This window comes from Anser brachyrhynchus (assembly GCF_964034855.1).
Source record: "Anser brachyrhynchus genome assembly, chromosome: 17".
NCBI lineage: Eukaryota > Metazoa > Chordata > Aves > Anseriformes > Anatidae > Anser > Anser brachyrhynchus.
Genome location: NC_137710.1, coordinates 1,417,092 through 1,443,491, shown reverse-complemented (window position 1 = coordinate 1,443,491; position 26,400 = coordinate 1,417,092). Strand labels below are relative to the sequence as shown.

Below are 26,400 nucleotides of genomic sequence, written 5' to 3'. Positions count from 1 at the left end.
CTGACACAAGACAGCTGCTGCAGTTCTGTAACTTTGCTCTTAAATGAAACACTGCCTGAACTGGCTGCCAGCTAAACTGACCCAGCAGGCTCCTTGGAAGTCACACCAAGCTTCCAAATGGGATGCGAGGAAGCAAGAACTATTGGGAGTCAAAACTCCATGGAAAAAATCAAAGAGCTCTCATTTTTGTTAATCGCGGATTTACATATTTTTCAAAGTTTTGTAAACTTATGAATGGAAAAACCTGAAACCCACATGGACAGCTGTAACCAATCTACCTTTCTGACAGGCAGCCTAGCTTGGGTTACTCAGTAAACAGCTGTAAAATTTTGAATGCTTTGCAAAATACTTACTGGATATAAGAAATCTTTTCACATTGATACGTTGAGGTACAGAGGTTATATGCTATGGCAGACACAGCTTCTCCTTTAACTGGCACTTTTTTTTTTCAATTATCACAAATCTTCAGTGAAATTGCATCAGTGCTGCTGCAAACAAGATGTTGCCTTGACGATGACAGTAAAATTCTGTAGGAAACTTAAGAATGAGATACCAAACCAGAAACAAGGGATAATATTTTAACCACTAATGCCCTAAAGTAACATCAAACATAATATATTAATGGCATAGTGACAGCTAAAAGAAATAACTATTAAAATTGAAATTCCTTCCAAAAATAGATAAAGTGACAAAGACCTTGTATAGCTACATGTAATAAGCTCGGATGCCCACAGCTACTGTTGTTTCAGCAGACTAAAAACATCATTATTGCACAACAGTTGATTTGGGAACAGGTAACATTGGCTGGTATTCCATGATCAGGAGTACGAGCTTCCTTCTGCTGGTTAGCAGGTGTGGTCCTGGAGCCTTCGGAGCCCGTTTCACTGCAGGTTTCTCAGTCAGCGGCGCCACTGCGCGTGAGGCTCCAGGATGGACAGAGCAGAGGCGAGATTCTGCCCTCTGATATCCGCAGTTGACTTTGGTGGGAATCTTGCAAGCAATATCTGAAAGCAGAACGTGGCCTCAAGGGAACATCTAGCAAGAGCTTGAAACAACGCTGGTACATATTGGCTCAACAGCTATTTGCGACATGCTATTATCGGTAACTAAACTGGCAACACAGGCACAAAAATAAGGCAGTGGGTTAAATTAATCATTAAAATTGTTAGAAAACATGCAAAAATAATACTGAGTTTAAAAAAAAGTTTCTTGCCCCTTTAGTTTTCCTGATAAAAATTTGAATAGTTCCACACCTATATTTGAAATTCAACCTTTAAAAAACAAGATTAAAAAGCCAAGTGTGACTCAGTTGTTGTTCTCTTTGGTTGTGATGGTAACCAGCTGTTTAGCAGCCTTGGCAATGTCGTAGGCGCACTGGATGACTTGCTGTGTAACCAGCTGGATGTCCGTCGTAGGGCACGTCTCCACAGGAAGGGTTTTTTTGCACTCAGATTGGAGTCTGTAGGCACTAGATGTCAGCAGACGCAAAGAAGTCCTTACCAGTTCAGATTTGGGTTTCTGGGAAAGGAAAATTTGAACCAGACAGAGCAACAAAACCATTTTAGGATCACACTTAATTAGCCAGTAGCGGTTGATGAGTGTTCTTTAGCATGGGACATCTGCTGCTAGGGCTCTGCTTTCTACACAGACTTCTCTGTGGTCTCTGTTATAAGCCATCTCTGCAGGGACAGGGCAAGAGTGGATGAAATGAGTTCCCAGAATCTCTCCTCTTTAATCTCAGGTGTGAACAGGGAATACTGCTTCCTGCTCTCATTTAAAAAGTTACTTGTACAAGTTCTCTATTTTTTCTCATTTATTGCTACCCAGCACATGTCCTGGCTGCCATCACAGTAGAGCGTGTACAAGACAGTTCAGACAGGCACACGGCATGAGATTTCCCTGGCACTTTTATAGAGGTAGAAAAGACTTTACAAAAACTCAGTAATGGAAATTTTGGTCCCTAAATTTTGCCGTGAAGAAATAGATCTAAACATCTGAACATGTACAAAAACCAAGCAATGGCATCCAAAGGAAGACCTGAGGGCCCAGCAGAAGTCCACTATAACCACATGGCTCCTCAAACTAGAGGCGAGTAGCGTCCACTTTCTGAGGAACTGCATGCATTTCAAGTTGAAAGTCCAAGAGTAAAATTAGGGGCCTGGATACACAAATTAACCTTTCCTGATTAGCACGTGAATAAATACAAGGATGGAAGGTTCAAAGAAAACCAACCAACCCGAAACACAAAAAACAAAGCAACCTGCAAAAAGCCCAATCACGTCTCCCTTCCTGCAGCTCTTTTCATTTACTGCAGGTAAATATACTAACAAAGAATGAGGCCAAAACCACGTTAATGCTGAAAGATACTTACTTTTGGGAACAAGGCTGCCATTTCTGTTACTGCCACATGTATTCTCTCGGAGCACGGTATGTAGCTGCAAAAAGAGGCAATGTATTATTCATTGCGTGGAGACCCCCTTCCCTCTTCAATTTCACTTGTCAGGGACTATTACTCTAAAAACAGAGTACCAAAACCCCATACATATTCTAAAAATATCCTTGCAGGCTGTGCTTCAGGCAACCAAAGTAGATGCTGCAACACACAGTGCTGTGATCCTCATTGTCTCCTTACTGAGCATTCCCTGGCACACCGCAGCACAGGTCGGTATAGAACTGACTTCAGAAAAAAACAAGAACTTAAATAATACAAAATTAATTCTTCAGTTTATTCTTTGATCAAAGTTTGTTTGAGGAATGACTGTCCGCATCTATTATGCCAGGCATTGTCAGAAGAAGCCTCTGTTTGTAAGCACTTACGGAGACACATCTATGAATATTAACTACACATTAATTCATACACTCACATTTCCTCCCCCTCGCTTCCCCCAGTCCAATGCGACAGTTTTTGTCTCTAAATTCTACAGAAAGTTGCTCGGCTGGTTCTGTTTGGTGTGTGCACAATGGACATCATTGTGTGTGAGAGCATGCCCATGCAAACTGGTTCGTGTACGTCGGTCACAAACTTAAAGCAAGATTCCACAGTTGGGAAACTATTTTAGGAAAATCTTTTGTTAAGAAAGAGCCTTTTCTGCATAAACGAAGAAACTATAATGTCAGACTATGAAAAGAAAAGTATTAAAGTGCTTAGGATCTAAAGCACTTTAGCTTAGCAGCTAAACAACATCAGTAATCTGAGTTTAAAAAATAAGTGTTTAAATTGATTTCACGTTTCAGAGTTGAACTTCGGCCATCCAAACTCTTAATTTAACATTCAAGCTTTGATATTAATAGCACTATCTTGTCTATACCTTTCAAGGAATACTTACAATTTTTCTGCATCTTTTCCCTCATTTGTAAGCTACAAAGAAGCAGCTTTTCCAAAAACCACTTTGTACCTAAGTTACCTCAACACAGTGACCCCAACAATTTGACTTCGAAACACTTGGCAGCGAGACCTGAGGTCTAACCCTCGCAGCTTTTGATGTTCGTTTCTCAGCTAAACTCTGAAGAACCTCCGTAACAAACGTGCCACTCCAGGGCCAGCAGCGTGGCTGCAAGAACGCTTCAGTCTGCAGCAGATGCATGCTGAAGTCACACCGTGATCCCAAGATTTCCATCCCTGGATCAGTCACCATCAGTTGAAGCCAGGAACGCGGCACTGGGCACCTATCTCCCTTTCCATCTCACAGATTGGCAGGTTATGTACCTAAGGATGGGGTACGCCAAACTTCCAGTACGGAATTCCTACCTTGCTTTTTTGGTAAAGTTTACGTAAACCATCGCATGCAGGTAGCTTAACGGTGCCACGATGCCTTCTCGGGTGAATTTAAATACCGTAGACACACAACACACCGTTCCCGTACAGCACCTTACAAACACATGCATCTCTCGGCTACCAACTACTTTCACAACACATAAGTTTCAGGCTAAATACTCAGTAACACTATTGAGTTAATAAGTGACAGCTAATAAAACAATGCAGATTCCGTTAGTCCTGATAGATTTCACTTCTGACTTGCATACCAAATGAAAATTAGTAATACCCGTTCAAGATACATCTTAAAGCTATTTTCCACAAGCTGCTGTGAAGTGGTTTGTTAGCACGGTCTGTCAAAATTCTTATTTCGAAAGACTCCTTTTTATGCTTCAAAGACTCAATTTCAGCATTAGTTAATTAATATGGTTCAGTCTTGAGCAAAAGAAGCTCAAAAATCACAAAGCAACCACATTCAAGAAAAATAATCAGCACCTGTAGATTATGGTAGATCCCTGCCCTTTCAAGCAAGAAAAAAAATAAAACTAATAAAAACCCAAAACCCCACAGTCATTTTATGCAGTCATCTTGCAAATGGGTCAGTCACAAACGCACTGAGAAGGAAGCAACACACTGGGGTCATTTTGGCAATGCAGGAAAATTGCTAAAAAAAAAAAACCAAAAAACGTGTATTTCTGTATGTCTCAAATCACCTGAGTCCTTCCAAATAACCTGAAAGTGGAGGGAAATCTTTCAAGCTTGTTGTAATTTCCTTTCTGCCAGTGAGTTAAAAATTAATTTGTTCTTAATTTGTTCCCTGCAAGCCACGCTGCACAGCCCTTTACGTCATAAAAAAGACAGTTTGATGATTAAACTCTGCAATAACAAGGCAACAAGGCAGATAAACCCCTAAGAATTACCTGACCGGAGATTAATGATGCGTATTTCACAACGTATCTCCAGTTCCCTAGGTTAGCTGCAAAGTTTATTGTATGTCTTGGAGGAATGGCTTTATTGTATAGTCTGAACACTCATCAAGTAAGCTCGTGAAATAACCTGACACATTCAATGCATTTACACGCATTCCAGTAAGACCTCGGGAGGATATTACAGTAGTGACAACTTAGAAAGGAGAATCCATCGTTACCAATAACTGGTGGCAATCCTCTTCCTCCATTTCTGATATTTATCACTGCTAATAACACCTGGAGTTAAAGTTTGGGAAGTTCTGTTTTAGAAAAATGTTTAACTTAAATTTTGTTTTTATTTTAGGCGTTAATAATAATATTTTGGTCAGTTTAGAAGACACTGGTTAAATAATTTTTTCTTTTTAACTGATTCGAGGCACAAATTATGTTCTCGTTCAGCATGCCAGCTGTATAAAAAGTTGAAGACCTAAGCGTAAGGTGGGAATGCTGCATGCTGAGAAGTTATTGTCGTAATTTGTCTTGGTGGACAACTGGTAGAACAGAGACAGGAGAATCTCTTAAACTAGAGACAGCTCTAATGCCAGGCTGTGATTCTGCTCCCTGTTAAATCAGTAACGGGAGCTTCAACTGAACTGGCAGCATCAGGGCTCGTAACTCCCTGTACTTGCTATTCTCTGCAGTTTCCTTATCATCGGAAGCATTTCATGCATAGCCTTTAACGACCCCGGTGCAGACGGTGTGGGAGGGGAAAAAGGCAGCAGAGAGTAAGAGAAAGGACACTGTGCCTGGGAGGCAGGGACAGAGGCCAGAGTACCAGGAGGCAGGGCCGGGCTGCTGGATGGTCAGAGGCTGCAGGGGAGCTCTCTCGGCCCAGGGAACCAGCGTGCTGAAGCAGCCGAGGCTATGTCTGAGCTTGAGCATGCTCGCACGCTCTAATGGTCTACTCGGCCAGGTGAGCACAGGAAAAGGAACAGAAGAAAGTGAGAAAAAAAATAGAAAAGGGAAGAAGGCGTTTCATTAACAGATTATATTCTTGCATCACTTTATTACTGCCTGATTATCTATGCAGCGTGTGATTTTTTTTTATTTTTTTTTTTAATCTACAACACTCTCAGCACCAATTTGGAAGCTATATTGTTACTTCCCTGAGTATCTAAGTTTGCTAAGGAAGTGTTCCCCTACTGCAGGAAGGGAACGGTGGAACAAGCCTCCTCCATCTCCTGCCTGCTCCATGCTGAGCGATTCTCAGCCCCCTGAGACAAAGCCAGGGAACAGGAAAACAAAGAACAACAGCTTCACAGTTCAGTGAGGATTATACTCATTTACGTACTGGCAAACACCATACTCTACACATGGGCACAGAACACACAAAAAAGAGCATGGGTTTGATAAATATCTATTCAATTTAACAGCTAAAAGTTAGGTACACTGCACTGTTTCTTTCAATGGCTTTTTGTTATTATTCAAATACTGTAAACTGTGACATATAAAAACCAAACTCATTTAAAACTTCCCTCACTGTTGCTTCTCATTCTGATCTGTGAGAATCAACAACACCGTACTGCTGTGGAAGAGGTTAGGGACAAGGGCAGTGAGCTCAGCACAAACACATTAAGTCTCGCCATTCAGCGTGAGAAGGAAAGGCCACACACTGCCCCTTCTAAAAATAGAAAAGTACCAGAAGGAAAAAAACACAGCACAAGAGTGGCCCCATTGTTGTGCACTTCTCTCAGCAAGGCAGGAAGCAAGGGCTTAACAAAAATCATCAGCTGCTTCTCACAGGCAAGGATGGGCGCAGAACTCGGGACTGGAGGCAGAACGTGTTGGCAAGTTTGGTTTTTCTGGAGACCAAAACTGTTCCAGGCCTAAAACGTGCTCAGACGTAACTATTACTTACAGTCCTTTATAAAAGCTGTGCAGGAGCACTGCCTGATGACTAGGCTGTGACTACCACTTGTACTTGCTCGTGTGCGTTCTGGAAATTAATTGTTTGACCGGGCCAAAAGTTCCCTGAGGGAGCTGAAGCTGCATGTTACCTGATGCGCTGATCACGTCTCCTGCTTACCAAGCTACACCTGTGACTAAATGCAGTAACTTAAAATAACTTTTGCTTGTACATTCACTGTACTTCCATTTTAATAGGGAAGTCAAATTCTCCCTGCTTTACAGACTTTTTCCTGAAACGAGCCTTAATATTACTATCACCCTTCCGTAGGCTGTCCTGACCTAAGGACACTACAGCCTGACGTCAGTGGAATTTCTCTTGGACCTTCAGTTTCTCTGAAATACTCGTTTGATTTTCATCTTAAACAACATGGGCATTTAGCAGCAGGAATTCACGAGCGCTTTGTTCCCCATCGCTCCCGGGCCCTGAACCAGTTTTGGCAGGGCAGGCAGGGGACAGGCAGCGCTGCAACCCAAACCCGCTTGCAGGGGGCTGTGCTGGCTTTTTGGACGGGAGCATGGGCTTCCACCACCGGCACTGGTCACGCACCCCTGCTCACCCCACATCCTCCAGTACACCAGAGAATACCACACACCTACACGCTTCATGCCTGTGAAATCAGGATCTGCAGCATTAACACGGCTGGTGGAAGAATTTCCTTAATTTTCTCAAACCCCAGAGCTTTTTGCACCCATGCCTTACCTGTCATGCTTGTTCTCCTGTGCCGCTCGCAGCAGCTCCTGAATATTCTTAGTGATCTGCTCAGTTTTCCGAATCACGTCTTCTGTACTGGGCAAACTGGAGCTGGGGGCTGTGTCGGCGTCCTCAGGGATGGATCCCTCCCCCTGCCAAATGATGCTCCTCTGCCGTCCCTTCCTGCCCGACCTGCAAATGGACAAAGCCGAGGTTGGCCCTGCAGCACAGGACTCCACCACCACGCAACTCCCTGTCCTCCGACAGCAGAGCACCATGGTGTTAGCTCCGCACCACCGCACCTACCCCGTCTCCTCCAGCTCCAGAGGGGCAGTGGGGTTATCGTAGTCGCTCTCCGACACGCTGCTCTGCTTCTCCAGCTTCGAGGCCTGCAACAAATACAGATTTATTTCAGCACTGTGCATGAGAGAAGAGCCCCGAGCTGTGCCAGCGCCCCCCGTCCCATGTTTGGGGGGTTGCTCTGCTCCAGCTGCTGGTCGGGGAGCCCAGTGCACCTCGCTGTCCCCCTGCCCTGTGCCAGGCTCCTGCGGCCAGCTCGTCCCTGCTGTACCCGAGGCCCCGACACCTTGCACACTCCTGCGCAGCACAGTCCCCCCGGACCCCGAGCGAGGGCCTGGCTCGGCGCTCAGCGGGGCAGGACAGGCGGTCACAGCACGGGCTCCTTCCCCTGCGGCTGAAATGCCATGTGTGCACCAGGGGCAGGGCCCAGCGGGGAGGAGAGGCCGGAACGAGGCGGGGAGGCCAAGCGGAGAGGGCAAAACCACCACAAAGTGGGAGGCTGAAAGGTGAGCGGGAGGCCCACCGGGGAGCGGGGAGCCAAACCAAAGTGGGAGGCCTAGCACAGCAGGGGAGCCAGAACAAGAGAAGGCCCACAGCAGGCACAGCGGAAGCCGAACCGAGCACGGGAGGCTGAAATGAGAGTTGAAGCCCAGCACAGAGGGGGAGCCCGGACCAAACGCGGGCCGCTGGACCGAGAGTGGTGGCCCAACCAGGCGCGGCAGGGTGCCCACCACAGAGGGGAGGCGAGGGCAACCGGAGCTGGGGCCCGCTGCAGAACGGGGGCTGGAGGCCCTCAGAGTCCCAGCCCCGTATTTCCCTGCTCTCCTTTCACACGACATTCCCTGGCTAAGCACACCGTGACTGGCTCCATGCCGCGGACCAGCGCCGCCTGTTCCCTGCTTCTGAGCACCCGTGCCTCCTCCCAGGCGTGACGGCAGCACACACACCGCCTCCTGTTCCCACTGGGACCAGTTCTGCACTTCCCAGCAAAGCACCTAACCCGAGTGAGACAGTGATGCTGTTTTTTTCCTCCCGGACTCCCTGGTTTTGTTGCCATTACTGTTTTTGCCTCCCCAACGGAGGGCTGCCAACACAAGTGAGCACACTGGCACCACGACGGCTCGAGGGCACTCTCCCTGCACATCCTAACATACGGCTCCTCTGCCAGGGAGGGGTCCAAAGCAGACTTGGAAATTCATAGCTAGCTAGGATCCCTTCTCCGACCTGCTTTAGCATTCTTGGCTCGTTTATACCCGGGCAGTACGTCCCGGGTTTATGCTACAAACACCTGCTGTCAGGCCCATCTCGCGCAGATTCGCAGCCTGAAGCCCCAAGGCCCGTTCCCACCCTCGGCCGGGCCCTGGGATCCCCACACAGCTGCCTGCTACGGTCTCAAAAGCTGCAGAGCTTGTCAGAAGTGCCGCCACTGCTCATCCGTCTACAGGAGCACCACGTCAGTGTCACCTCGCACAGCTCGGCCTCGACATCGGCTCCAGCCCCACTCACAGGCGCCTCACGCCGCGAAGGGCCCTCTGCCGTCCCCGCTGAGGAGCCAGACCTGGAGCTTTACAGGAACTCTCCGGTTAAGACGAAGGGAATCTTAATTAAGCATTGCCATTCAACATCTAAACCCAGACTGGTTCTGAAACATGCAGTATTACATTGTAAAATTTGCCAAAGAAATGGAACGAGACGGCACTGATTGCACTGTGTTAACCACACAGAAAGCAGGATAAAGAGAGGACTTTTCCTGAAAGACCTTTTCAAAAGCAGTTAAGTCTTACTAAGAAGTAAAAAAAGAGTAAAAAAAAGAAGCTGGCACAGACTAATCTATCAAACTGTTCGCCTTGCTAGCTGTGCTGAACATCTCCTTACGCAAGGTAGCATTTATGCTTCCTTGTAGCAATTGGAGTAAGAGTAGATTTGAACGTCCCGTTACAAAAAAGAGAAAAATGTTTTTAAAAGCTTAAGAAATTGGATGAGGCTTCTTCAAATAGCTAACAGTTCATGTATGAGGCTGCAGCAAAGACAGTGTCTTCAGAATAACAAGAGCTCACAGAATGCATTTAATGTTTCTTGGTAACTTTTTTTTTCCCTAAAGTCAAGGGGTTTTGTTAGCTATAGCACTAGCAACAAGGTTTTGTAGATCCTGACGGAACACCGATATAAATCCCTTTATACACGCTCAGTGTTTTTCATCTTGACCTGAAAGTAGTCTTGCTAAAAACCAACACCCGTGCCCACTCAGCCTTTCCATCTGGTAAGGTCAGCAGAACGCGGGGTAGCCGACACGGAACGAATGAACTGTCGGGCAGTCTGAACGGTTATCTGCTTGCATGAGCTCACTTCTAACAAACTAACAAATACCTGTAAAATAAACGGGTCCCATCAGTACCGATGTGGATTGATGCAGACTGACAGCCCCCAAAGAAAGCAGGCTTTAAAGTTAGGACATACATGTGCCTCATGCAGTGCATTTTAGTCAGGAGGAAGGGTTACACATCGGCTTATGAAATATCAGTGAGTGCTTGCCAAATTACTTCCCAAGCAGCAACCAACTTGTCTTCTGGCTGTTCTCATTGTTACACAGTTGGACGAGTGATTTGGAGTCACTGTGCGTGGTGTTAAATGCTGAAGATTTTAGCCGTTGTGAAGTTTAGAGAAAGGCAAGTCTCCGCAGCACGTTGCAGAAGAAACGGAAAGTGATGAAATACTGCTTCATGCAAGCATGAAGATTATCGGCATAAAAGGGAGAGGACAGGGGCAGAAGCCTTGCAGGGAGACTGCCACCTCCTCCAGGGAAGGACCAATTGGGAAGGTACTTAACCCTTCGTGTGCTTTCATCCCTTGACCAGGAAAGCGTGGAGGGGAAGGAAGGTAGAGATGAAGAGGAGGTCACAAACGCACTCCTCCCGATCTAAAAATGGGAAAGAGAAAAACACTCGGGAAAACCAAAACCAAAACAAAACACAAATAATTCTTAACGGAAATAAAGGAACATTTTTAAAACCATGGAGGTGACATAAAGCAAGAATGATTTTGAGAACTTAGCTGAGCCTGCGAGGACTTAATTCTTTCAGAATACATTTGGCTTCATGGTAATCACAGAATCATAGAATAGCTTGGGCTGGAAGGGACCTTAAAGATCACCAGTTCCAATCCCCCTCCCACCAGAGCAGGTTGCTCATAATCTGCCTGAGCAATTCTAATATTGATATTCCAGAGGTACGAAATTCCACAGAGAACAAAATACATTCACCATAATTCCAAATTAACCAAACACCACAACACAGATCAGTGCTTCAGAACCGCTGCCCCTACCCAAATTTCAAAACAATTAAGAAAGGCAAAGGACCTACACAAAACAGTCGTGTTTTGCATGCATAGCCACATACAAAAGAATTCTGACACTTCCCCCTGCCAGAACTGCCTTTGTATCGACATGTCAACATTTAAAACAATACTGATTTCATAGTTTCAAGTTCTTATTAATCTAATTGAGGGGGGGGGGGGGGAGCTGCATACAAATTTCTGCACTGATTCCATAGCGGAATTGTCTTTGCCATTTGCACAGAACATTTGCCCTCCCTCCACATTAGTGCAGAATCCTTGTGGCCAATGCAGAACTCTGTCTTCACTCGTAGTGCATCATACAGGAATTTGTTTGACTAACAGATCTAAACCATCTTCGGTATCCAGTTCCAAGCTCAGATTAAGAAACTGGTTGACTAGTCGAAAGGTTGGCTTCGGTTTTATTCTATGTTTTAAAAGGTCATTCTAGAGCTCCACAAATTGTCATACGCCTGTATATATCAAGAAATAAATCTATGAACTGTACCCACCTTCTCAGAATACTAGTTTTCCCCCCTCACAGCTTTCAAACAGCCACACATTGATATTTGGCATATATATTGTCATTAAAAGAAAGAGCTGAGCAGAAGCCAAAAGCTCCAGTTCACATATTCCAGTATCGTTACAGGTTTTACTTTTCTACACATCAAGCTCCTGCAGACATGTTAATACAGCAAACAGTAACAATTCTTACAGTTCAAATTCACTCCAAAGCAGACAGTTGAGCAGCTTTGGTAAGTGAGCACAGGTGGAAGAGACAGAAAAGCTGAACATCAGGAGAAATGCAGAAGCATCAGCACTTTTACTTACATGTGGAGGAAAAGGCTGCAGTCTTGTTATGCTTTCTTCTGGGTATGGGACCTCTCCCATGGGGAGGTAGGGTTTCTGACCTGATCCAGTCTCATACATGGACATGGGCCTGCTACCCCGTGCAGATGGTCGTCGCTTTAAAGAAGAATTGTTGGTAGGGTCTGTGTACTCAGAACCACTTTGGACCTGATATATATTGGTTGTGGCCTGTCTTCTGAGGTTGGTATTCTCACTCTGTAGCGTTTGAAGCTGAAAGAAACGTTTAGCAGTGGGACTTTGTTTTTCTAATAGCAAGCGTCAAAAGCAAACTGACTACACAATACACGCTTGTCTGCTTTACTAGCAAACCCAGCTACCAGTAGCTGGGGGTTGATTTATTTTTCAAAATCTACTTGATTTGTTTAGTACAAGCACAGAATCTATGTTGCAGATCTGGAAAATATTTATGTGCTGATTTCCAGCAATTTTTTGCTGGGACACAAGTCAAATTGGATCTTAGAATTGGCTGTTGTAGTTAAAAACACACACAATCTGTTTCTTCCAGCCTGGCTGTACTGGCACGTAAATCACATAACACAATGAGGATGCGTGGGGAAGGACTGCCAACAAAACTATTCTTTCAAGCAAGGTGATCCGTTCCAGCAGTCAACACAAGAATTTAAAAGAGGACTTTAACATAAGGCCCACAAAACCTGAAAATGCCAAAACTATAGCATAGACACCAGAGACAGCGCAAAGAAAATCAGAGCTTGCTCTGCAAAGCAAGAGGAGAGTTTAGCTTATGAAAATAAAGTATCAGCTACTGCTTTCTAAGAAGCCAATGAGAAATACTTTTAACTTTTTTATTTTATGTATTTGATGGATAGTAAAAATGCAACAAGTCTGTTTTTTTGTGGAGTTACTCAGAGTAAGTTTGCTATATTAACACATCATAAAGAAAAGATGTAAAAAATAAGTATCAGCGATTCTCCAACAATATGTTGAATACGGTATTTCAAACCGAGGATGGCCTTTAAACAGGAAATTGTATATTTCTACTTTCATTTACCTCGCATCATACGCAACCTCAAGAACATTCTCTCTATCAGAACAATCCTATTTTGCCTAGAGCACTTCCCAGTACCCTAACTCAAACATACAGACTTTTATCAAAATAATTTATGCTCCCCCCAACCCACATTTTGTGTGCTCTGTAGTCGGATGCCCCATATCTTAAGATCTGAGGATCAGCCAGGAGCCAAGCTACTTCTTTAAAGTTTGACATTAAAGGCAATTAAATAGGTCAAATTTGTAGTTTCCTTTTTCCTAACTTCTGCCACATTTTACAACCTGCTTTTGGTGCAACTTAAACCAACAGCTCATGTAAACCCAGACCAAGCCCTCAACCTAAATAAAAAAAGGGACTCTAGAATGCCACCTATTCCATGAAAACTGCTGAAGAACAACGACATTGATGTCTTGCCGCAAATCACCCAGCAGAGAATTCCCGTATCGCACGGCAGCTCCCAGCAGCTCAGCGCTAATACAGCTGTTAGCCCTCCTCCCTACTCTGCATTCCACAAAGGCGCACTGCTGCAATGCTTCTGCACTAATCCAGAGCCACCAAGCACTGACTTAAGCAAGTCCCCTAGCTACGTACATCATCAGGACATAAAACTAGTGCAGCATCTTCAAAACGAGCGAGCCCTGGCTGCGCTGTCTTTCAACCAAGTTCTGCTGCAGCAGACCAATGATTTCTTTCGCCACATCACATAAATACACTGAGGAGTCATTACTTCCTAGGCCGTATTTTTTTCCCCATGCGTAGATTAAATCTGCTTCAAGAAGCTCGGTTAATCTGAGTGATAAAAAAAATCCTTGATCAGTACAAGCTGCTAAAAGACAACGGAAATACATGGAGATCTCTTGGGTTCCTCCCTGTATTCACCATTTCAACAGATCTCAAAGGCTGAACACATTTGTAACAAAAGGATGGCACCAAACAGACAAGGATATCTGCATCTGCTGAATTGGAGGGGCCTCAGATGCCTTACTCCACTGAGGGGAAAAAAAAGTGGTTTTATCAATGTTTATATTGTTTTATCACTGATTATTTTCAGTTACAAATAATAACAACAATAATATTTACCAGAAAACTGGGAGAGCATTCAACAAATTGTTGACTTATATAAATGCGGATTAGAAGGTCTAGCTTCCAAATTGTGTTTTTGGAGCTTTAAATTTAGAATTTTAGCAAAAATGTTCAGTTTGCTGCTTGCATAAGACTACCTGTACATAGTAACTCATATAATAAATGAGATAACTCTACCTTACCCTCGTCTAGCCAAAACCCACACTGAAGGTTTAAAACAGTAATCAGGTTTATCAGAATATTCTTTATGCACCATTTCCCCCAAATTCAAATGCAAGCAAGCCTCCTGTTATACAAAAACGTCATAATTTATTGCCATATTTCAGAGTCTTACCTACTGTCAGCCTGGACTAGAAATTTAATTTCCCCTCATTCCAGCCAGGCTTACTAATGGAATAAAACTGCGTACTGGAAAAGTTTAAAGTCCACTATGTTCATATATACACATGTGCACACACAATGTGTGCGCTATCGCTTACTTCCTGGTTATCAGAAACTGCTCATCTTGAAGCAAGACAGCCCAAGTACACCAGACTTGCAATAACTGTCTCGTCACTTGGAAAACTTATGTCAAAGTGAACTAAGTAGACTATCATCATCTCCACAAAAAACAAAACAACAAAAAAAACCACATTCAAAGCATGTCCTACACACCCACATTCGTAGTCTCATATCCAATTCTAAAACAGCGTCATTTTAAAAGTTTTCTCACTATACTAATACCGGGTTATTGTATCTTCAGTTTCAGCAATTTCATTCTAGTTAACTGAAAACACATCGTTAGATGAAGAGGTTACATTATTGTGCTTCTTACCTTTTTCTGCATGACTCTCAGCTCATCGCTCAAGTTGATGTTCACTTTCATTAACTGCTGAATCTTTACCTCAGAAGCCACCAATGCATTTTTAACTTGCATATATTCTTGGGCAGTCACCGGTCCATCTGACAAGTCTGAATCCAGGCTCTATAAACAGTAAGAGAAAACTCTGAGACTACTAAAAGAAAACAAGACAATGAGATTTCAACAGCTTTTCACATACCTTTCAGTAAGATCCACATATTCAAATCATTTTATGCCAATATAAAAGAAATTTGGTATCAGTAAGCTCTTAGCTCCCCTGTGCACAAAAACATTTGTCTCAGTTAATTTAAACAGTGAAACAATACTGGTTCATAAGGTTTTTCTTTTTAAATACACCATAAGGAACTAGAAAGCCATAAAAGACAGATTACTAAGTGTACAGTGGGTATATTACCAGATAAGATAAAACTAGAAACACTAGAATTTGCTGCCCCTTTTTTGCCATGCTGAATTATTTTCAGGAATGGTTTAAAAGACTCAGTCATTATTGAACTGCTCTAAATAGTTCTTCAGTGTGAAGATGTTTGTGAAATACCTGGAAGCACTGATTAAGAGTGTTTCAGGACATCTAAGTATTTCATCTGTGCAACTAGGTCTCTGTATCCCCAGACAGGCACAGTGGCATAGTGGCATAGTTTACTTTTCTAAAGAAGCATTTTCTTTACAGTACAAATTCTTTAAGTCACAACATCTAATTTTGTTAGAAACTACACAGACTGAGGCATGATTCCAAAATGAAAATGAATATTAAAACATTAACTCTCTGATCATTTATGTGTGTTAAATTCCCTTGCAATAGGAAAGACTGACTTCAGATTACCTTTATGAATAAAATTTGGTATGTGTATAAATACCTCAGACCCACCTTCTGTCTGTTAGATTTAGCTGCATTTGTTTCCAGATCTGTATCTTCATCTGAAGCAACACTGTCATAATCAGGCTGGTCATTATCCTGACTTTCACTGCTATGTTGATTGCTTATGGATTTGAGTATTAGTTCCACATTTTCTGTTAATCAAAATTCATTTTAAAATGTACTGGTAAGTTTGGAGGACAAACGGAAGTGCATAAACTTAATTAAAAAAAAAATCAACCAAAGAAACAATAGAAGACATGCCATAATACGGTATCATTTGACATGTTAAAAAGAACCTAATTTAGATCCACCCAATAGGTATAGATTATTACTGTCCAAAACTGAAAAAAGTACAAAACAGACTAAACTGGACAAATGAATGACAAAATTCAATTAAAAAATACAGGAAAAAAAAAGATTTTATATATATATATATTTTAAATATTTTCTCTCCACACAGAGGACTAGTGTTCAAATATTGCTCCAATACATTTATGGCTAGAATTATAGCTCAGTTGTTGGAACAGGTATTGGTGTTCTTTGATAACTTTCATGCTCAAGAAAGAAAGAACAAAAACACTTTTAGAAAAATTAACAATAAGCTCCAAATCATCCCAATTACAGAAAAGTCCTATATGTATATAGCAGCTCGGAAACAGCATCTAGAACGTTGACAGTATTCTAGCTGCCAAACAAAATTATTGCTCAAATTATTCAAGAGTCTTCTGGATTATTACCATTTTTATTTTTTTTTTTTTACCAAATAATCATAAAATCACACCCGTGGTAAAAAGATTTTCCTTAATTGCACTTGATTTAATTGTATTATAAATATCAGCCTCAACGCACAAATCTTACGTATTTGGCCATTGTTTTGGAGGGCTAACGTATGTTGTCATTAGCTTGCTATCCAAGTGCCTGGTTAGTTCTTGTTATCATATAAAAACAGTATAAATCTCTTCACTGATACAGTACTTCTAGATAATGCTATCACATCAATCAATTACTGCAACATTGCATACAGAACCCAAACTTACCTTTTGAACCACTGACAGGATTCCCCTGTTGTCTTCGTTTGGCATCACTTAAAATATCTATAACTAGTGTAGCAAATTCATGAGCATTAAATCGAGCCAGTTTCTGTCTTCCCTAAGTTACAGAATAACAATTAAAAAAATAAAAATATTAAGTATATCATGTATTAGATGAACAGCACAGTACCCAGGTAAAACAAAGACTATAGCAGTTACAGTGAATTGACCGTTCAATTTAAACTAAACAGCTGCAGAACTCTATGACAGGGGTAATGTGAAACTATTTTAACCTCTTTAGAAGTAGTCACAACTTTTCTGCAATAATGAAGTACAGTAAAGCAATATTACTTAGAATTACTGGCCTATTAAATAAGGATATTTGTATAGCATTCAGATTACATACCTGATTCCTGGTTGAGGAATATTCAGGATTTACAGGAAGAAAAGGAACCACCGTGGTCTCTGTCACAAGTGTACTATGATTCTGAGTAGCAAGCCAAACTGTTCAGGGAAGAGGGGAGGAAAAAATAATATGTATTTTTTTTTACATTAACATGCACCTGCAGATAATGCAATAGACAAATAAGTTACTATTATCAGTAATTTCGGAACATAAAAGTACTTTAAACAGAACACGTGCTTGCAATAGCATCTTTTATGTAACGTAACAATTCCAATTTTATACACATTCCAGAAATCCTCATTCACCTGCATCTGTTTCCCTCCTGTCGACTTCATCGTACACATCCATGGCAAGTTCTTCAAATAAGTGGTTGCTTAGCTAAGGGTAGAAGAGAATAATTACAGCTCAAAATTAAACTAAATATATCAAGACCTCTATAACATTTAGAATAGAGGTGTACAACTCGGTTCTGTTTTTCAGCCTATATAATTGCTTGCTTCTCAGCCTGCACAGTAAATTTGTCCATCAAGCAGATAAAAGGCAATAAGCAGTCCTGCTGGCAAGGTGGATGTGTTGGTGCTCAACTGCTGACACACAAAAACGCAGTGCAGGAATACATCTACTTTTAGCTAGCTATGCATTTAAAATGACTACTAACAGCACGACACTTATTTATGTAGGAATTAATAGTATCTGAAGCCAGCTTGAAGGATGAAGTGCAGAGTTTACCACATTAAGGCAAAGACGTGTTACATAGCACACTGAAGCTTTACTTACAGATTGAAGCTTCTTCTTAGCTGCTTTTGCAAGTTCTGATAAATCTAGACTGCTATGAAAACAAAAAAGTGATCATTAAATCTACAGCATTTAAACGCTTGTTTAAATGAATTCTACACATTTCAACAATTCAATGATTAAAATCTTTTATTAGATACTCCTTAATCTTTTAGTATTTTACTTTAATATAATTTATATTATACAGTTTTTAATACATTAACTTTCCCAGTATTATTAATATGCTAATTAGCATATTCTTAAACTTTTCTAAATAAAAAACTTTAAACTAAAAGGATCCCAACAATACTTCAGACTATGAGTACCTATTTGCATAGCTCAAGGAGCCGTCAAGCTGCAAAGCAATAAAATGCTTTCTGTAGGGAACCTGAAAAACATGATTCTGACCAAAACTTGAGTCCCCAGGAACCACCCAGGATTTGTTCCACTGGACCACACAGCAGGTAGGGGACCATCAGGCTGGTAAATGGCTACAGCAAAACAGCCATGCTCACCATCATTCTGTACCAACTAGTCAATGATCTGTCCTGCTAGTTTCCAGCCTTCAGCATGAGGCACACTATGAAAATGCTGCAGTTTAACAGAATTAATCATAAAAGCCACAGATGAGGAAGCTGATAAATTATGAGTCCACAGTTATATCACCCAGGGGATGACTTCCCTGACCTACAAGGATGGGAAGGCTCAAATAAAACCTCTGCATGATCAAATGACATCACAGGGAATCATGTAGGCAATCACCTCCACAAGAGGAAGAAAAAGAAGAAAAGACCAGCAGAGGACATCAAGCAGAGATAAGACAATCACGTTGTACTCCATGCTCTACAATCTCAGGAGCATCTTTGAACAATTCATTTTCTCCGCATGTCAATTTCCCTCTCTGTGTAATGAGGCAAATGATGCTTACTGTGCTCCACAAAATACCTAAGCACTGAAAATATACAGTACTTCATCCAGTAGGTGAGCACTTAAAAAAAAAAAAGATGTCATCACTAAGTATTTTTATCAACAATGACATTGTTTCTCTATGTAATTTTTATTTCTATTACTGTTTTTCGTAGAAATTTTACAAGCAATAAATTGAACAGCAGTTTACTTACAGCCGTCTAATTTCCAATTGCAGAGCAATAAAGGAAAAATATGAATGTATGGTTAATACTTGATATCTTTTATTAAAAGGGGACTTAAATTGATCATGGTCAAAACTTAAGAGCACAGATGACCAAAAGTACAAACACTGACAAAGAAATTCAGCTTTTTTGCAAATACTAGTTTCAGAATGCTGTATCGGGAAATTAACTCAACGGGTCCTTACTCTGTTCCCCAGAAATACCCGTATGGTCCTTTAATTTAATCGTCTCATCTTCCTCCTGAATTTTAAAAAACACTATAAACTTCTTTAATTCTCTGATTTTGTTTAAATTCCAATATTCTTTATAGGGGAAAAAAACAAACCCTCAAGATTGACAAAGCACACATTAAAAAATTAAAAATGACAACACAAGCTCAGAAGTTATTTCAGAGGAAAGGAAAGTTCTAAATTTAACTATTAGGCTTTTGTTTTTTATTTATTTGTTTTAAAGTGCTTTCAGACATGCCACAGAATCAGCAACTTACCTATCTGCCATCTGAGGTATAACAAAGTGCTGTCCGTTTTTATGCTCTAGAGTTGAAAACAAACTATACTTTAATAGGCTGTTAGTGGACTATAGTTTTCAGTTTTGTCAGGATAGGTAGCTGGTACTCAGTTTTACTAAAAGACATAACAATGAGAAACCCAGGAACATACGCAAACAGTTTATCTTGCAGGTGATCGCTCAATTTCCAATTATAGGAAGCTAACAAGCCCTAAAAGAAAGTTCCTACCACAGTTTGCTGGTGTTCTATAAGATTACAATTAAGCCATACAAACTGTACTAAAATTCCTTTTTTTTTTTTAAATAAACTTAAATTCTAATGTAGGTGCCTTAACAGTACTCAGTGGTTAAAAGTTTCAAAGTGTGCTTGTTTTCAAGAGGTACCCATTCAATTGGGTACTCCCTGGCTTTTACATTTCAATAAGAAGCTACTTAGAAGAGTTTCTACAATACCTCCCGCAGACTATACAACATCACCAAAATCGTATTTTCCCTCCAATTCATTCCTCTTAATTAAACAGTGCTCATCTGATTTCTAAGTTAAAAACAAAACAAAACCAGAAAGGAACTTAATTTTTAATGTTAGAATATTTAAAATTGATATAAAAAGTGTAACTAACATTGAAACAAATATATACCACAGTTTGAACTAACAGTGAAAGACCTTGAAGTGCATTTTTTTCTACTTACCTGGTTTCCTGCCACAGAGATAGAAAGCTAACCTGTCAGTGAGTTCATACTGAATTTCCACCAGGCGCTCTGCCAGTTCATGATGTCCACCTTGTCTGGTTTACACAGACATACAAAAAAAAAAAAAAGTTATGTTATTCATTTTAAGACGCATAAAAAATCCAAAATGTTCAGAGAAATAGATTTAGTAGAAGTCACTGTCCAACACAGCACTTTGATGTATCGACACAGCACAGACTCTCAGCAGGATTTTCATCAGTACGTTTCAGTGGGTAAAAATCTATATATACATACAGCTTTTGCTTGTTTTCAGGACAGAAACATATCTAACCAGGATCATCATGCGAATTATGATCATCAGCTGACACAAAAACATCACATATCTCGAGCCTTCTACCTTGCATAGTCAACGGGAGTTTTTCCATTGGAATCTTGTGTGCCAGGATCAGCACCATAAACCGCTAATAACTCTGCTTGTAGAGTCTGTCCTGCCTTAGCAGCAACATGGAGCGGAGTATTTCCTTTCTCCTGCAAGTTATTAAGAAAAAGCACATCACTCTCCTTTATCATCAGTTCTGAATATAAGATTGAAATAGGTATATCAACTGAAATCTGCATAAATACTACAAACTGTAAGAACCGATCATTTATCAAAATAATAAAAACCACGTTCGTACAGGATGAAAGAAGTTGGCTTGAGCTCCTAAGGAGAGTAATCGCAAACACGTCTCCAGGTTTCCTGTCCTTACGCTGGAATGGAGTTGCTGAAAAAGAAGCAGGATTGTACTTAACACAGGGGCAATAACTGTGATTCAGCTATCCTTAAGAAAGTTATACAGGAATTCTTGCTACAGCTGTTTTGTGCAACAGTTTTTCTCCAAGTTAACCTAAATCAACGCCTCTCGACCATCTACACATCCAGATTCTCTCTATATATATTACAGAAAAAAGTTGTTTCAGAATGAAGCCAAGCTGTGTTTGTTTACACAATGATTGCTGCTATTCAGCACTATTAAGTCAAAACCAACTAAGTTCAGTCAGATTTCAGTGTTCTGTTATACACGAACTAGCTTCTGTACGTTACCAGAAAAAAAATACTGACCTTACTCAGATCTTTGGCAGTAACGCTGTCATCTTCACGGCATGGCAGGCGATGAACAAATGCTAACATTTGATATTTAGCTCTAATGAATTCAGCTTTATTGGGACTGCAAGGAGAAACCCAAACAACAAATGGAAAGAAAAAAAAAATATTAGTGCTTTCAAAACAGCAGATACCAATTTTCCTTTCTCTAGAGCACTAGACCTTTGTGCATTACTAGTTGCAAAGTTAGAGAAATGTTTTCATTAAAAAAAAACAAGCAGGTGCAGATTTTGTAACTATACAAAGCATACTTTTGTTACAAACATAAAAGTATTTGCAGACCCCAGGAGGCAGTGTTTTTTTTCCTTAGGGGTAAACACTGAATTTGAAAGTATGACAATTTAACATCTATACATACTAGATACAATTAAATACCACATTCACTGTGACAGAAATCTTCTCTTTTTTCTTTAAAATTCATCAACCATATCTAATCCCCTAAGTAGCATTTGGTTAACTGAAGTACGTGACATGAGAATTTAAAGTCTTTTGATTCAAATACAAGCAATGGTCCTCACTATTCCCAGCAAGAAGTCAGGAATGAGTAGCCAGAGAACTCAAGCAATATATTTCCATTTTTGCAATACATTAAAAAAAAAGGGGAGGGAAATAAAAAATAAATAAATAAATAAAATCAGTGAACAAATGTCTAGTTCATTCCTCCTGTTGTCTTCCAGAAACAAAGCAGATTTAGGTTCCCACGTATACCTTGCTGCCTGTCACTGCTAATTGAAATAATCACGCTTCTCCAAACATAAGAATTCTGTAATGTTCCACTTACTGTACTTTATCCTGCGGGTTAGCTTTGCGCCTTCCACTCATAACAGAGGCAGGGTCCAGCAATGAATGTTCCCATATGGAGTTAGCACCATTATTGTACAGTGTTTCAACCATCTGAAATCCAAAATGCACATAAACAGTCAGGGAAGGATTTTTGTTGCTAGCCGCACAGACTGACTAATCAAAGAGCTGTAATTATTCTCAAGCGGGCAGCATGCCGAGTTGGATTCATATTCTGTGTGCCAGCATCCGTAACCTACTGGGATATCGGAAGCAGGCACATGTTTAGGAGGTTATTACATGGAGTGCAATAAGAACCCCCTTTAAATTCTCTACTCGTCACAACAGCAGCTCTAGCAAAAAGAGAGGCTTGTTATGTATTGAAAAATTAGATTGAAGTAAATGCACGATGGAAGTCTGAAAGAAAAATTGAAGGTCACTTTCCAAAATAAATGTACCAAATTTAAAAGACAGCTAATTCTGATTTTAGTGATCTTCCACGGCAAAAACAAGAGCAATAAAAGATCACCCTAAAAGAAAAAAAAAAAAAAGGACCAGCCCCTCTCAAACGCTTAGCAATTTAAATTCCACAAAAACACTAAATATATTTATTTATTTATATAAAATCTACTTTTGATGAAGGAAGACGTTTTTATTCTCTACCTGCAGCAATGTTGGAGGCCATGGTGTGTGTTTGAGATGTCTCACTTGAGAGATATGACGCCCCAGACTTCGATGAACACTGCAGCACTCGTCACAAATCAGAATTCCCCTGTTTATAGATGCCCAACAAGGATCTGAAAAAGAATACTTTTATTACAACACTGAAGGCAACACAACTCTGTATTTCAAACACAGAGACCAAAATAGGAAGCCCTGCATTCTCACCTGAGCTTTACTGCTTGGTTGTTACATGAGCCTGTAAATGTTACAACCGAGTAGCAAGACAAACCTTCAGATCTAGCACATCCCAGGAAGAAGGAGGAATTCAAGATCTCATCCGTTTTGAAATACCCTACTTACTTCCAAATCCAGAGACAGGTCTGAGGCTGAATGAATACAACACAAGCCTGGTATCCGATGAGAGATCTGCATCATGTCAGAGTACATCTAACCAATTGTGCGTCATAAAAATCCTGCTCTAACCCATGCAATAAAATTACCGGATCCCCCAAACACGAGATCTGATCACTGTTGTGGTTTTTAAGCAGAGCTGATGCTGTGTGTGTGCTGAAGGCAACGTAGGCAAACCTGTTCAAACCATGGCTTAGGAGGGGAAGCAGCATCTATTCACAGATGATAACTATCACATAGCCCAGAGCCAAATTAAAGTGTATGTTTTAGAAAAAAAAAATCTAATCTAATTTAAAAAACAAAGTAACAACAAGCACACAACCTTCTTATTAAATCACTCCATTATTTTAACAACTTTAACTTCTAAGAGGGGAAAAAAATAACAATGAAATGAGCTGCGTTAACTCTAACCTAACAACCTAGGACTGGAGGCAGCCTTCCAGCCTAATGAGTCTAGTCCCTTTTTATTACAGACAACCTCACCATGCACTCATCCATAAACTAATAAGGTTCTTCTGAAAGCCACCATATTGCTTGTTTCAGTCACTAGTTACAAGCTGCTCCTGAATCTCACTGCTCTGCTCTGACTAACAGTCAATAGCAGGTTTCTCTCAGTATAACTTAACTGGCTCCAAAGCTCGGCCGTTTAGACACAATAAAGCAAGCTACTGTTTATCTGGTCATTTCGTAGCAGAAATGAGGCTTTAAAATTCTTTTGAAGAAAAGGCAGACGCTTTGCTTGTAATCTGAGCTCATACATTCTACTTACAAGAAATAACATTCATGAAAGAGTCCATGCGTATGCCTAGAATCTGCCTCAAACCAGCACCACTGGAAGCGTGCATGGTACGACGGGGAAAAAAAGAAGACAGAAATAAAAAGAAGGGAGAGCCAGTAGGCAGAGCTGGCAAGGGGACTGAGAAGTTCTGGGGGGCAGAGAGGACGGAGAGCGGCTCAGGCCAGTTTAAAAGCCTGGGTGACGTGGAGGCAGCAGAGTTGACACCGTGCGCAGTGAAGATCAGAAAGCACTGGGAAGCCTAGGGATGCAACCTGTTCCCAAAGTCACGCCGGCTTATTCTAAGTGTTATTTTAATCAAAATGTACAAAGATTTGTGGAGTCTCGACTCAGTCCATACGCGGTTTAGTACCATGGAAAGGGAGCAGCATTACGGAGTGTGACAGAGCTGTCAGGTACAGGAGAGCTGACAGCTCAGGTTTAAATGGAAGTGTCTGTGCTGGGGTTTGTTCCGGTCCTTTTTTTGAAAGAGATACAGTTACGGACACAACCAAGATATGCTTAAGCTGATACCAAAGCACAAGAGGGGAGAAGCTAAAAGGGTCGGCCAGGGTTGCTTTCAGGAACATGGCAGCGTGACTGAAAACAGGAAGTGTGTGCAGGCGAGCCTGAGCCGCGAGCTCCTGCCTGAGAATAGGAAACGACCAGAAAAGCACACGTAAAATCGCCTCCCGTACGAGAAAACTGCTCGTGCTTCACAAGAAGAAACAAAGCACCAGCAAGCGGCCAATGTTACCGCAGCGGCCAGCCGCTGCTCCTGCGACGGCTGCTGTGGGTTAACAGGTCGCGGTCCCTGCAGCTCCCAGAGGGCCCGTCGCTGCTGCTTCAAGCGAAAAAGGGTTACTTTTATTTCGTTAAAGAAACGATCAAGGTTTCCTTACGCGGACGGACAAGCCAGCAGAGTTCTGCGCTAAGACCAGACGATAAGGCAACGCTGTTATGTCAGGACACAGCAGAGCAGGGGGCCGGCTCCTGACACACCGCGCCGTCCCGGGGGGCCTCGCGAACGCAAAATAAAAATAAACCAGCGGCGGCCCGGAGCCGTACCCGCCGCCCCGCAACGCCACCGGGCCCTGAGAGCACACAAACGCTGCCCCCCCGTAATAAGGCGCACACGGCCGCCCGCCCGAGTTTCGCAAGCCCTGCCGTTGTGAAAACCGGGCTCTGCGGGGACGGGCGCGACCCCCCGAGGGCAGGAACCGGAGGGCGGCCCCGCTCCGGGGCCGGTGCCCCCCGGCCGCGTCCCAGCCGCCGAGCGCCACCGACGCGCCCTGCAGCGCCTTAAACCCGTCGCGGGGTGCCCGTGAGCGGTTAGCCGGGGAGAACCGGCACAGAAGGTAAATACTAAACAAGCGCAGAGATCTGGGAGGGAGGGACAACGGGTTTTATGAAAGATAAAAAAAAAGTAGAGGAGGCGGTTTGAGGAACGGCAATGCTTCGGGTGCCCGCAGCGGGAGCCGCAGGGCACCGGCAGGGCTCTGGAAGCCCGGCTGTCCCAGGCACGGACCCCCCCCCACAGCCCTCAGCCCGCCCGCTGCCACCGACAGCCCCCGGCCCCCGCTCCCGGCCCGCTCCGTGCCCCCGCGGCGGGCTCGGGGCCGCCCCCGCTCCCCGGCCCGGCCCCCTCCCCGGTGCCCCCCCGCCCGTCAGGGCCGCCCCCCCGGCGCACCCTGGGCGCTGCAGTCGGCGCACAGCTCGCTGCTCCGCAGCCGCTTCGCCATGGCGCCCCGCGGGGCCGCCGCTTCCTGCCGCGCTCACGGGGCCCCCCGCGCCGGGCCGGGCCGGGGCCGAGGCGCAACGCGCATGCGCCGGGCCGCCGCGTCCTCCGAGCGGGGAGGGGAGGGGGTGGAGCCGCCATGTTGGTTCCTGGCAGCCCACACCCGCCTCACGCCGCCTGCCTTCCGCTGTCCCGCCGCGTTTTTAAGGGGGTGGTGATAAGGGGATCGCGGCAAGGGCAGGCGGGGCGCTGGAAGGAAAGGCGAGGCTTCGGGAGCGGCGGACGCGGAGCAGGCCGGCGGGACGGCTGGCGGAACTGGGAGCTCGCGGAGAACCCTGCCCTCACCCAACATGGCGGCTGCCGGCGTTGCCCGGACTCAAGATGGCAGCCGGAGGCGTCGGTGCCCGCGGTTGCCCTCACCCACAATGGCGCCGCAGGGCGGGCGCTCCCCCGCCGCCCCACAGCACGGCGGGCGGGCGAAACCAACTCCTCCTTAAAGCGGGGGGGGAGGAACCCGGTGCGCGCCGACATCCTCCCGCCGCCTGCCGCCGGCCCGCCCCCTCCACCCGCAGCTCGATAGGGGCGGAGGTTCCAGGTTTTCAGCGACTTCCTCCTTCCGTGAGCGCTGAGGGGAGCCGAGGGGGAGAACCCTTTCCCCCCCACCCCGTTCTCTGTGGTTCATCCCGGCCGCTTCCCCGG

The 26,400-nt window shown here is 43.2% G+C and overlaps 1 protein-coding gene across 8 annotated transcripts; it reads right to left on the bottom strand.

The window, feature by feature from the left end:
• Positions 1-1,260: 1,260 nt before the first annotated feature.
• GIT2 (GIT ArfGAP 2) lies at positions 1,261-26,259 on the bottom strand. 8 transcript variants are annotated; one of them, XM_080559264.1, is made up of 20 exons: positions 26,122-26,259; positions 22,778-22,911; positions 22,116-22,228; positions 21,293-21,398; positions 20,868-20,954; positions 20,588-20,718; positions 20,191-20,285; positions 19,481-19,526; positions 17,846-17,897; positions 17,374-17,446; positions 17,069-17,166; positions 16,669-16,780; positions 15,641-15,783; positions 14,728-14,877; positions 11,783-12,031; positions 10,449-10,538; positions 7,628-7,710; positions 7,331-7,513; positions 2,372-2,435; positions 1,261-1,518 (listed from the first exon to the last, which is right to left on the bottom strand). In XM_080559264.1, the coding sequence occupies exons 3-20, from the start codon at positions 22,226-22,228 to the stop codon at positions 1,306-1,308; spliced, it is 2,088 nt and encodes a 695-aa protein (XP_080415390.1). In that variant the 5' UTR covers positions 22,778-22,911; positions 26,122-26,259; the 3' UTR covers positions 1,261-1,305. The 8 variants fall into 8 exon arrangements, with proteins under 8 accessions (XP_080415390.1, XP_080415387.1, XP_080415388.1 ...); XM_080559261.1 differs by lacking the exon at positions 26,122-26,259 and adding an exon at positions 25,654-26,102; XM_080559262.1 differs by lacking the exon at positions 26,122-26,259 and adding an exon at positions 25,654-26,102 and having other exon boundaries at positions 17,846-17,894.
• Between the last annotated feature and the right edge of the window lie 141 nt (positions 26,260-26,400).